The sequence below is a fragment of the Prunus avium genome, chromosome 4 (genome assembly GCF_965620075.1).
Source record: "Prunus avium chromosome 4, drPruAviu1.hap1.1, whole genome shotgun sequence".
Taxonomy (NCBI): Eukaryota; Viridiplantae; Streptophyta; class Magnoliopsida; order Rosales; family Rosaceae; genus Prunus; species Prunus avium.
This window is the reverse complement of record NC_142287.1, coordinates 37,837,657-37,850,552: the sequence shown is the minus strand read 5'-3', so window position 1 is coordinate 37,850,552 and position 12,896 is coordinate 37,837,657. Positions and strand designations below refer to the sequence as shown.

The following is a 12,896-nucleotide window of genomic DNA, read 5'->3' as shown; positions in this document are numbered from 1 at the left end:
GAATTAATCAAATCCCTAATTGTGGTAGGTGAGGTTGGTGAAGTTCTTTTAACTTAATTAGGTATTTCTCAATTTAATTGGATAACCCCCAATTAAATTGAGTAACTCCCAATTAGGTTTAGTAATTCCCAATTAGGTCAAATAATTCCCAAATTGAAGGAATTATCTGCCCTAGGGTTTTGATTTAATTCGGTTCCCACAGTTTTCATAAAGGTTTATTGACATTTCTTTAATGAAAATAATAGTAATTAAAAATGGACTGATGGTAGTGTGAAGCATAGAAAATTGTAGACCTCAATTGAGTCGAAATAGAATCTGAGCTGAAAAGTCTCATAAAATACTAATCGTCGCAAGGCTCAATTTCCATCAAGTTATTCAAAATGCACATGCTATTGAGAATAAGACGCCTAAAAGAAGTGCCAGAGGATGGATTCATGTCAACAAAATAGAACCATATTTAAGGACCCATAAGATGAGATGATGTAGCATTTCTTAATTTATTCTTCTTTTTTAATTTTCTATCGAATATATTTCTCATATTAAGGACAATACAAAACCAATGTTTCAAGACTAAGGCCATCAAGGGTTCTAAAAATGGTGAATAGAGTCCTAGGCTATAAAAGTATCTTTCCCTCATGAGGGGCTGTATGTTTTTTGTGTTATTGGATGTTTATACAATGCAAGTTTTATTTATTTATTTTTGATTTAATATTTAAACAAAAAAGAATGGATGATATTATAAAAACAAGGGTTTTTAGGTTCAATGGTCTTTGAATTTTGACATGATTCACATTTTGGTCCCTCAATTTCCAAAATCATTCCCATGGTCCTTCAACTTTAGTTTTGTTAGGACAAATGGTCCTGCCGTCAGTTTTGTTAACTTTTTTTTTGTTAAATGCATGGGCAAAATGGTATATTGTATTATTTTTAATTTCCACCATCTGAATATTCCACCAAAACCAACAAAGTCATGGACAACCTCCACCCCACACCGAGCCAATTAACCCACCACCCCATTAACAACTGATGGTGCTCCAACAACCCACACCCCCACCCAAACCGTACCCACCTTTCCTGCAATGGCGAGGATAGGAAGAAGGTTTTTTAGTTTTTTAGTTTTTTATTTTTATTTTTTGGGTGAAAGGAATATTCATATGGTAGAAATTAAAAATAATATAAAAATACTATTTTTGGTATGTATTTAATAGAAAAAGATAACAAAATTGACGGCATGACCATTTGTCCTAACGAAAGTGAAGTTGAAGGACCACATGAACGATTTTGAGAATTGAGGGACCAATATGCAAATTGGATCAAAATTTAGAAACCATTAGACCTAAAAACTCTAAAAACAACATGTTATTTCATAGACTAAATGACGAACCAACAAACAACCACATATTTGGATAGACATAAATGACAAACCAACAAACAACCACAAATTGGTTTACTGCACCAATTTCTCTTTCATGTCTAAGTAATTTCTCATTAATAAGTATTCAGCCATGGAACGAAATGGGTGTGTTGCAGAGAAGAGAAGTGGGCTGATTATAATGGCCCTCAGTAATGGTATCCCCAATTTCACCAAGCTAGAGATGGAGGATCGCTCCCACGAGAGATTCCGCCGATGAGCTGAGAGGAGGTACAATATTGCTCGGAACTCCCTCTTTCAATTTGAGCAACAAATGAACAATATGCCAGTGGTGGTCGAAATACTAGAGGAGACTAAAACATTGTGTTCCCTCTGGGAAAATTTCAACAACTACAATGTTTCTGTAATCATTCCGCCTAATGCTAGCAAGGAGGTCACCTTTAGTTTGGCAAAAATGGCGATGACCAAAGGCTTCGAGCACCTCCGCATCCAGTACGTATTTATTTTAAATGTTAGTATGTTTTAGGTTATTGATAAATTGCTTTTTTTCTTACAGCTTTGCCTGTCCGGATGCTGATATGTAGCTTGCCTCTGTGACTATGTTCTTAATCTTGTGAGTGATTTTCTTTAAAGCCACAACCACACATATCTTGTATCTCTGTAATATTTTCTTATAAATTATTGTTTTTTTTTATAGGTAAAATAATTTAGTGAGATGGGGTTGATAATTTTCCTAGTTCCCTGTAAAATTTTGGGCAATTTGGTGGTTGTTTTTTTTTTTTTTTTTTGGGGTGAAAACCAAGGTATCCCCCGCGCGATTGCGGGGACTAACCTTCGAGGTACTGTCGGGCGCAAAGCGGGGACCTCTCCCAACAAAGTCTGCTCTATTCGCAAGCGCCTGGGATCGAACCCTTTGGTGGTTGTTTGTACATGTGTATTTTCTTTTCTTGGTTAAATTGAGTTGAAGATCAATTAAACAGGGAATTGGATTTCATCTTCTTGACAGTCAAGTTTAGGGCTTCATCCTAATTCAGTGCAATCTGTTTGATATTATATATACGCTATGGATTGGAATTTGACTAGAAAATCAAAGGGTTAATTACAGTTTGATACCCTGAAGTTGTATCCTTAAGGCATGTTAGTCTCTATATTTTCAATTTTAACAATCACGTACCCTTAGTTTGTAAATTTTTTGCAATGTGGTTCCGCCGTTAGGGTTTTCGTTAAATCTCTCTATTAGTTGCCTACATGGCACTATGGATCCTACATTTTCATTTTTTTGTTAATTTTAAATTGATTAAAAAAATATTTTTTTTGGGGAAAAAAATTGCAGAAAAATAGAATTAAAAAATCCTCCCAAACCAGAGCCCACCCCCCGGCGCGATTTTCTTCTCCCCCCAATCACCCATGACCACCACCCCCACCCACCCTCCAACTCCCCACACCCAAACCAACCTAAAACCCCAGCTCGCAACCACCCAGACCCCCTCCCCTTCCCCCCCGATTTCTTCTCCCCCTGCCCGACCCCAAACTCCAGTCCCCACCCTCCAAAAACCAACATATTTTTTTGCAGAAGTCTCGGACTTTGAGAAAAGAAAACTTTTTGCCTTTTGTTTCTTTCCATCAGTTCATGATCTACCAAACAGGGGAGAAGACACAAGCCAACCCAAAATTCTCTTAACCACATTCACCACAACTACGGGACACCAAATAATAATGCTAATTATACAGTTATGTATTGAGAAAAATTAAAAAATTAAAAAATTGAAACACCCAAATTCAGAAACCAATGAATTTTTTATTTTTTATTTTTTCCAATTTGTTGGTTTTTTAATTTGCACAGATAGAGAGAGTGTGTAGAGAGCGGAGAGGAGAGAGAGATGCAGACCTTCAGATCGCGCCGGAAAGCGTCGGGCGATGGTGGGAACGAGCTCTGGAGGATGGAGAGAGTGTGGTCGCCAAGCTGTGTTTGGTAGGTGGGAACTGGAGTTTGGGGTCGAAGCAGGGGGAGAAGAAATCGGGGAGGAGGAGGAGGGAGTTTGGGTGGTTGCGAGCTGGGGTTCTGGGTTCGTTTAGGGTGGGAGGGTTGGAGGATAGCTGCGAGTATTGGTCATGGTGGAATGAGGGGGAGAAGAAAATCTCAGCGATTTGGGGAGGATTTTTTAATAGATTATTATAAATAAACCCAATCCTAGGCATGTATTTATAAAAAAAACTCACACACTATTTAAACATAGAAACACACTCAAAATCAACCCCAAAATTAACAATTGTATATTTTTTGGGTGTGTTTATAAATGAGTTTTGAGTGTGTGTAATGATGGGTTTTGGGTGTGTTTATAAAGTATTTTGGGTGTTGGGTTTTTTTATAATTTCAGCCCGGAAACCCTAACGGCGGAACCACTTTGCAAAAATTTACAAACTAAGAGTACGTGATTGTTAAAATTGAAAAGATAGGGACTAATATGCCTTAAGGGTACAACTTTAGGGTACCAAACTGTAATTAACCCAAAATCAAAATACCACTTAGTGGGTTTTGCTCTTGTCAGAGAGTCGGAAAAAAGTTGGGATTTATATCATTTTCCCATGCAATATACTCCTCCTAAATTAGCATCTTTGATGCTACACTTGGACTCTGTTCATGCTCCGCTTCAACGCTTAACTTAAGCATGGATTTTAAACTGATCATCGGCTGTTAGACTTGCAGGATCCTGCTATGAAGTAATCATTTTAAAAACCTTGGAATAACAACTTTTTTAATCAATTTAGTGGTGGCTCCTTCTCCTTGTGTTGTGATCACTGATTACTATATTCATTGATGGGGTGTGCTCTAGATTTTAGAGTAGTGGTGGTCTATTTTTATGATCTGCTTAATTAGACTGCCCCTTATATTTCAAACTCAACTTTATTTTCCGGTCAGGGTAACAAGTCTTTTTTGTATTTGAATGAAGCATGCGGTACTCTCTGATCATGTGGTCCAATTTTATGTTTGGCAATCTCTTAGCCACTTATGAAGATTATACTGTGCAAGTTGTGGTTTAAACTAACTGCTTTTGATTTTCATAATCCTAGGACAAGGCTTATGAGCCAAGCCGAAAGTATAAAGAAGGAATGTACATCCTAGAGAGGGAACGGATGCTTAAGGAGGGTTGGTGATGCTTTTGAAAGGAAACATTTGCTAGAATAGATCAAAAGCCATCTCTTTGCAATACCAGACACTTTCTGTAAGTAAACAGTGTTAATGCTGATTGCAGCTGGTACAAGTTTAGGATAAGAACTATTTGATTCTGAGCACCAAACGACTTTGTTGTTCTGTATATTGGATCTCTTGCTCTGTCTTTGAAAGGATTTCTCCACAAAATTGCAGCTTCATTAGATGACTATGGAATTATGTCATGGTTTGACACATATTGTGGTTTCATGCAAATGGGTAATTTGGAATTTTCTTTTTATTTCCTGGACAAGAAATACCTGCATTAGTCTTCTATCTGCCAGCCGCTGTTTAACGGGCATAAATATGTCATTTTCATCCTTCCACTCATTAGCAATCACAGTTGCCACCCGGTTTGCTGAAACTTTAACTCTTGCAAGCTCTCTCTCTCTCTCTCTCTAACAGGGAAATTTTCAATTCCTTGTTTCATGGCTTCCTAATTTTAAGAAGAAAGGAAGCACAGATTAAGTTAAGGAGCGCAGGCAGCATGATCATGCAGAAATAAGAAGAAATAATTATTGTCCCTGTTTAGGGAACCCTGTCTTTCATTTCATGCTTGTAGCTTTCCATAATCATGCTTAGAAAATGTCACCAGAAGTTGCATTCTTGACTTGATTAAAGTAATTGAATTGCATAGTAGGAAAAAGGAATAAAAAGAAGACCAACTAAGAATTTACAAGTTGCATATGTATTGTTCAAATGCAACTCAAATGAATACGTTAACAATTTACTGTAACAATATCCGAGGTGATGGTGCAAACGTTAAGTTGTGTACGCAAAAGTTGGTTGAGAATGAGATGGTGCTAGATCAGATGCTGTCAAAGTTCCTGAATGATCAATGTCAAGTTTCTTGAAGGTTTCCATCACCAGTGAAATATCTTCCTGGCAGATCTTCCCCATCTCCTTTAGCTTATATACGATAAACTCTGCAGCACTGATACAGAAAATCCAACACGTTAAGCCACGTGAGAATTGATACATCTCATTTACAAATAACAGAGCATTATATTCATACCCAACGACTTTATCATGATCAAGATCTGCATCCTCAAGATCCGAGAGTGTCAATCTCCGAGTAAGAACCCACTTCACAAGTGATCTTTGCCTTCTTTCAGTGTATAGTTCAGCAAGGTAGAGAAAGAATTGTGCTAAGCAAATGGTACTGCTCAGTATCCAAAAAACAGCGAAAATTCGACCTCCTCCAGTTGAGAAGCTCTCATCGCCATAGCCTAGAGTAGTAATGGTGGAACAAACGCAATAGAAAGCATCCATAACTTCCAGATTCTCAACTAGACATAAGAAGACAGTTCCTACTATAACAAGCAGCAAAAGAAGGATTCCAACCGTAACACATTTGAACTTGACTTTCTCAGTCTCAACCTCCTTAAGAAGCTCTGGTGGCCCAATTTTATCCCGGAAGTGTATGGCTCTAACCAAAAGGATTTCCTGCTTCTCTACAATGTAATCTGCTGCCTTGCCAAGAATTAAGCCAACAAGAGCCATGCCTGTGAACACATAAAAGCATGCAACTAGCTTTGCCAACATGCTATTGGGTACAAGGTCCCCGTATCCAACGGTGCTCATTGTGACTACACACAAGTACATGGAATCCAGAATCGCATTCGTTTTTTTACCTCTTATCTGATGCCTCATCAGGAAAAAACAGAAGGTGCCTCCACCAATGTATGCCACCAACATCAAGATTACTTGCTTTAAACTAAATTGTGGTTTCACATAGATTGACTCACAATCTGCAGGACATTGAGATCCCGCTTCATTTTGTTCTAGGCGGTTCTTAAATGATGGACATGGAGTGCTACCATATTGGCGATTTCTTCTTCTCTGGACCTCGTTCGTTTCGTTATTGAGTTGAGCAGGTTCTTTCTTTTCAGAAAGTAAGCCTTGTTTAACATCATCATGATCACTAGCCATCAGCGCATTACATAAAGGTTGATCTGCTTGAGCAAGGACCTGCACAGAAAAATTGAAATTATATAAGTACTGCAAATCACAACATAAGTTAACATTGGTTCTCACTAGCTTAAAAGTTCAGCCGTCAAAGCTTCTCCAGCCAAAACTTTTGATGGTCAAAATTCTGTTAGTCAAGTCATAAGAGTTAGGCAAGTAAGTTAGGCAAGTAAGTTAGGCAAGTCATAATTAGGCAAGTCATAGTTAGGCAAGTCTTAGTTAGGTATGTTTACATTTTCCATGTTTTAGGGAGACACAAATCCTGGAAATGCTCCATGGTTTTGTATACTTGTTTGTAACTAATAGTTACCCTTTCTACATTGTGTATAAATATCTCCATGATAGCAATACAAAGGTACAAGGGAGAATTCTCTGCAAAACATCTCTTATTCCTCACTCTTTACTCTCTCAATTACACTATATTTGACATGGTATCAGAGCAATCGATTTTGGTTGCCTCTGCATAACCTTATCCTTGCCTAATCTCTACTTACCCTTGCTCATACTTTGCTGCTGTATTGCTCCTACCTCTACCCTTGCCTTGCCTCTACACTTTGCTGAAAATTGTGCTCTTGTTTGCTGAAGTTCTAAGCTATCTTCCGCTGCATCTCTTTACCTCTTTCCTGTACCAATTTTCCAGCACCAACTTTTCCTCTTCCCAGCATCAATCTCTTCACCTATTTACCTCATGGAAGACACCACCAACTCCACTGCCGACTCCTCTAAGATCGACTCCACCAAAAGCGACTCCACAACTCCACCACTCCGGTCCTCTCATGATTACTCTCAAATTACTCCTGATAAGTTGGATGGGTCCAACTATCCTGCATGGTCTCGTAGTGTTCGCTTGGCCATCACTGCTCGTCGTATGGCTGGTTTCATTAATGGTAAAAAAATTGCACCTGCCATTGATGATCCTAGCTATGAAACTTGGGATGAAGACAACTGTTTGGTGCAGTCATGGCTCCTCAATTCCATGACCAAAAATGTACGTGCCTTATTTGACCATTGCTCAACGGCTTATGCGGTGTGGGATGCATCTTGGAAGACTTACACTGTTACTCAGAATAGCTCCAAGTTGTACCAACTCCGTCGCCAGTCCGTCACCACCTCTCAAAATGGTGAGCCTGTGAATGTCTTCTATGAAAAGTTACACATCATATGGCAGGAAATTGACAGCCTCCGTCCCTGCAAACATACCAATCCCGATGATGTGGCTCTTCATCAACAAGCACTTGAAGTTGAACGTGTGTACGATTTTTTGGGAGGACTCGATCCCAACTTTGATTCCGTTCGTAGTCGGATTCTTGCTATGAACCCGCTTCCAGCAGTCATTGAAGCTTATGCACTTGTGGTAGAAGAAGATAACCGACAATCCTCCATGCTTGGCGGGGGAAGTGCAATGGCCGTCAAGCCCTATCGACCACCACACCGTACGTCCTCCGGATTTCCCCCCCGGGGTCCCAAAACTGACGATGCAAAGGGAACTCAGAAGTGCACTCATTGTGGTGGTAATCATCTTGTTGAGAAGTGCTTTAAGCTTCATGGTTATCCTGAGTGGTGGGATGCTCTCAAGTCCCGCAACAAAACTCCCAAGGCAGCATGTGTTATAACTACCGATGCTTCTCCATCTTCCACTCTACTTTCTGACTCCGAATCAGGTACACGACCCACTACATGGATAATTGATACAGGTGCCACTGATCATATGACTTTTGACTCTACTATGTTTTCCACATTATCTTCTAAGTCTTGTCATCCATACATTACTAGTGCCAATGGAGTTCCTTCTAATGTTGCTGGTGAAGGAACTATATCACTTTCCCCTTCCTTATCTTTATCTCATACACTACTTGTTCCCTCCATCAATTGCAATTTGCTGTCTGTTGGAAAATTACTTGACTCACATAATTGTTATGCCACATTCTATCCTTCCCATTGTATTTTTCAGGACCTCACGACTCACGCGACGATTGGGCATGGTAAACGAAGAGGGGGGTTGTATTCCTTGACGGTATCTCCACCACCAAGGGCAGCTCATACTCATAGTTCCAGCTCACAAGCTCGAAATCAACACCAGATTTGGCTCTGGCATCGTCGTCTAGGGCATCCATCATTTGGCTATCTTCAACGTTTGTTTCCGTCTTTGTTTCGTGGCTTAGATAATCACCAGTTTCAGTGTGAAACCTGTGTATTGGCCAAAAGCCATCGAACTGTTTTTCCCTTAAGTGATAATAAGACAGAATTTCCTTTTGATTTGGTTCACTCTGATGTTTGGGGTCCTGCTAAAGTCTCTTCCAATGGCAAAAGATGGTTTGTTACATTTATTGACGATTGCACTCGCATGACTTGGGTATACTTACTTGCTCATAAAAGTGATGTTTCCGCTGCAATCCGTGAATTTCATGCTATGATTACCACACAATTCCAAGCCTCCATCAAAGTATTCCGGTCTGATAATGGTGGGGAATATGTGAACAAGGTCTTGGAACAATTTTTTCGAGACCACGGCATCATTCATCAAACCTCCACACCTTTTACTCCACAACAAAATGGTGTCGCAGAGCGAAAGAATCGACAATTACTTGAGGTTGCTCGTGCATACATGCTGGATCAATCGGTCCCTCACTACTTATGGGGACATGCCCTCCTTTCTGCAGTCTATGTCATTAATCGAGTGCCTAGTAGTGTTTTGAAGTTTGAAACTCCACTGAACACCTTGGCTCGTCACGTCTCTCTTCCTACAGTCCTCAAGTTGCCTCCTCGCATATTTGGTTGTGTTGTATATGCTCATGTTCCATCTCATCAAAGAAGTAAACTGGACCCTTGTGCCATTCGTTGTGCGTTCGTTGGGTATGGATCAAATCAAAAAGGATACAAGTGTTACCATCCTCCTACTCGCAAGCTCTTTGTCACTATGGATGCCACATTCCATGAAGATTTATCATACTTTAAAACTGTTACGCCCCCTTCTCTTCAGGGGGAGAGGAGGAATGAAGAGAAGGAAAACAAGGCTCAAGAAGAAAATCAAGTCTGTTCAAAAGCGACCGGTCGCCCGGACCTCAGCGACCGGTCGTCGTGCTCCAACAACACTGAAAATCGTCCTGAAACGACCGGTCGCCTCCCAGAAACGACCGGTCGCTTTTTCACAGAGTCAAAAATGCCGGAAACGACCGGTCGCCTCCCAGAAACGACCGGTCGCTTTTTCACAGAGTCAAAAATGCCGGAAACGACCGGTCGCCTTCCAGAAACGACCGGTCGCTTTTGTACAGATTCAGAAACGACCGGTCGCCCAGAAGCCAGCGACCGGTCGCCGAGACTTGAAACTGGATATCTGGACAGCAATGAAGGTACAGAAACATTATCGTTCTTATTTGGTGAAGATCCCGGAGATGACAATCCAAATGTTTGCTGTGATCAACTACAAAATACAACCCCTTCTTCTCAACCATCGGACCAATCGTCTCGTGATGAAGAAACACTCGAGGTAATTCCCGAACCACCTAATCCTATACCATACACTCTCCCACCTAGGACCACTAGAGGAAAACCCAAACCTCAATATTGTCCTGACCTTGCTGCCAAGTCTAAATATCCCATTAATAACCATGTTTCAACTCATAGATTGTCAAAGTCATATGCATCATTTGTCAATCAATTATCTACTGTATGTGTTCCAAATAAGTGGCAGGATGCTATAACAGATTCCAGATGGGCTGAAGCAATGGCAATTGAAATGGAAGCTCTGGAAAAGAATTCTACATGGGAGATGGTTCAGTTACCACAAGGGATGAAACCAGTTGGATGTCGGTGGATATACACTGTTAAATACAAAGCTGATGGATCCATAGACAGATACAAAGCTCGATTAGTAGCCAAAGGGTATACACAAACATATGGAATTGACTACCATGAGACATTTGCACCTGTTGCCAAGATCAACACTGTTCGTGTTCTAATGTCATTGGCTGCAAATCTTGATTGGCCACTACTGCAGTATGATGTAAAGAATGCGTTCCTTCACGGGGACTTGCAAGAAGAAGTGTATATGGAACCACCACCAGGGATCTCTACGACATTCGGTCCCAACACCGTTTGCAAGCTGAAAAAATCACTATATGGGCTCAAGCAGTCGCCACGAGCTTGGTTTGGAAGATTCACTGATTCCATGAAGCGTTTTGGATACTCTCAGAGTCACTCGGATCACACTTTATTCTTAAAGCGTCGTGGTAACAAACTGACGGCCCTCATCATCTATGTTGATGATATGGTGGTTACCGGTAATAACAATGAAGAAATGAAGAATCTGCAGAAGCTCCTTGCTAGTGAATTTGAGATGAAGGACTTGGGTGAGTTACAATATTTCCTTGGCATAGAAGTTGCTAGATCAAAACATGGCATATTTATATCCCAACGAAAATATGTGTTAGATTTGCTAACAGAAACTGGAATGCTTGATTGCAAGCCAGCTGACACACCTATTGAGCAGAACCACAAGTTAGGGATGTATCCAGATCAAGTACCCACTGACAAAGAAAGGTATCAAAGGTTAGTTGGGCGACTGATCTATCTGTCACACACACGCCCCGACATAGCTTATGCTGTAAGTATGGTGAGTCAGTTTATGCATCAACCGAGTGAGACACACATGAATGGAGTAACTCGGATTCTGAGGTACTTGAAGGCTGCCCCTGCAAAAGGATTAATGTTCTCCAAACATACACATATGTACCCGGAAGGATACACAGATGCTGATTGGGCAGGATCCATCACAGATAGACGGTCTACATCTGGATACTTTACATTTGTGGGTGGCAACTTAGTCACTTGGAGAAGTAAGAAACAAAAAGTTGTGGCTAGATCAAGTGCTGAAGCAGAATTCAGGGGAATGGCTCAAGGAGTGTGTGAATTGCTCTGGTTACGGAGATTACTGAAGGATCTTGGAGTTAAACCCTTAAAAGCTACAAACTTGTACTGTGACAATAAAGCTGCTATCGAGATAGCACATAACCCAGTACAACACGACCGTACCAAACATGTGGAAGTCGACCGACACTTCATCAAAGAAAAGCTTGAAAGTGGTATAATTAAGTTTCCGTTTGTAAACTCGGAAAACCAACTTGCCGACATTCTGACAAAGGCCGTATCAAGTAAAGTTTTCTATGCCTCACTTGACAAGTTGGGCATGCGTGATATCTTTGCACCAACTTGAGGGGGAGTGTTAGTCAAGTCATAAGAGTTAGGCAAGTAAGTTAGGCAAGTAAGTTAGGCAAGTCATAATTAGGCAAGTCATAGTTAGGCAAGTCTTAGTTAGGTATGTTTACATTTTCCATGTTTTAGGGAGACACAAATCCTGGAAATGCTCCATGGTTTTGTATACTTGTTTGTAACTAATAGTTACCCTTTCTACATTGTGTATAAATATCTCCATGATAGCAATACAAAGGTACAAGGGAGAATTCTCTGCAAAACATCTCTTATTCCTCACTCTTTACTCTCTCAATTACACTATATTTGACAAATTCAACAGTGCTCATTGCAGTTAGAATGAATTTGCTTGCGTCACTAGAGCATATCTCACCGAAAAATTTCAAGTCTCGGCAATTGAAACTGATAGGCCTTTGAGTGCCATTCTTTTGTGAATTTGTTATCAGCACCCTTGCAAATATTGATATCCTTGAAACTGATCCCCACCTGAAAATCAAAATGACAATGCATCCCATGAAATGCAATATCATAGTATTTATTTTGAATCTTGATCCACGCAGTAAAGATTCAAAATCAGCAGATTAAAGGGACATAATTTTTGCCGAACTCATTCTTTGGCTGTGTCATTACGATTAAGAATCTAACAATGAGGACAAAAATCAAACAAAAAATCCATTTCAAATTCTCATCGTAAATATGGAACTATAACTTGTACAATCATTTCAAATGACTGACTTCCTAGTATAAATAAACACGTGCTTTGAATTTAATCCACACTCAATGACATGGATCTCTTCTTTGATACCATTTTTTTTGTATTGAAGACTGCAAATATAAATGAACACACGATATGATATGATGATAAAGTAAACAAATTAAAGAGAAGAAGAAACACTATATAATATCTTGCCTGATGAAACTGTTTCCCTCAATCCACCAGCAGTAGTGCTTCAAATGAAATGTTGTTTCCCTTATACAGAAAATGAGAAAATAAAGAAAGAGGCAGATTAATGAATATGGTGGTCTATATATATATGCTCCTCTCTCTACATACGTGATCATACCAATATATTTCATACTGATTCTAGAGAGTGATGATGAATAACAAGCAACCAAGAATCACTCTGCTGCTTCCAA

At 39.9% G+C, this 12,896-nt stretch overlaps 1 protein-coding gene and 1 long non-coding RNA gene across 3 annotated transcripts; one reads left to right on the top strand and one right to left on the bottom strand.

Annotated features, from left to right (window-relative positions):
- The first annotated feature begins 1,496 nt into the window (after positions 1-1,496).
- LOC148295386 (uncharacterized) lies at positions 1,497-4,763 on the top strand. The gene is made up of 3 exons (XR_015835050.1): positions 1,497-1,864; positions 1,929-1,985; positions 4,445-4,763. It is a non-coding gene; the product is annotated as an uncharacterized LOC148295386 (long non-coding RNA).
- Positions 4,764-4,912: 149 nt separating this feature from the next.
- LOC110771673 (two-pore potassium channel 1-like) lies at positions 4,913-12,249 on the bottom strand. 2 transcript variants are annotated; one of them, XM_021976012.2, is made up of 2 exons: positions 12,133-12,249; positions 4,913-6,554 (listed from the first exon to the last, which is right to left on the bottom strand). In XM_021976012.2, exon 2 carries the CDS (start codon positions 6,513-6,515, stop codon positions 5,346-5,348), a length of 1,170 nt encoding a protein of 389 aa, XP_021831704.1. In that variant the 5' UTR covers positions 6,516-6,554; positions 12,133-12,249; the 3' UTR covers positions 4,913-5,345. The 2 variants fall into 2 exon arrangements, with proteins under 2 accessions (XP_021831704.1, XP_021831705.1); XM_021976013.2 differs by lacking the exon at positions 12,133-12,249 and having other exon boundaries at positions 4,913-5,517; positions 5,599-6,643.
- Between the last annotated feature and the right edge of the window lie 647 nt (positions 12,250-12,896).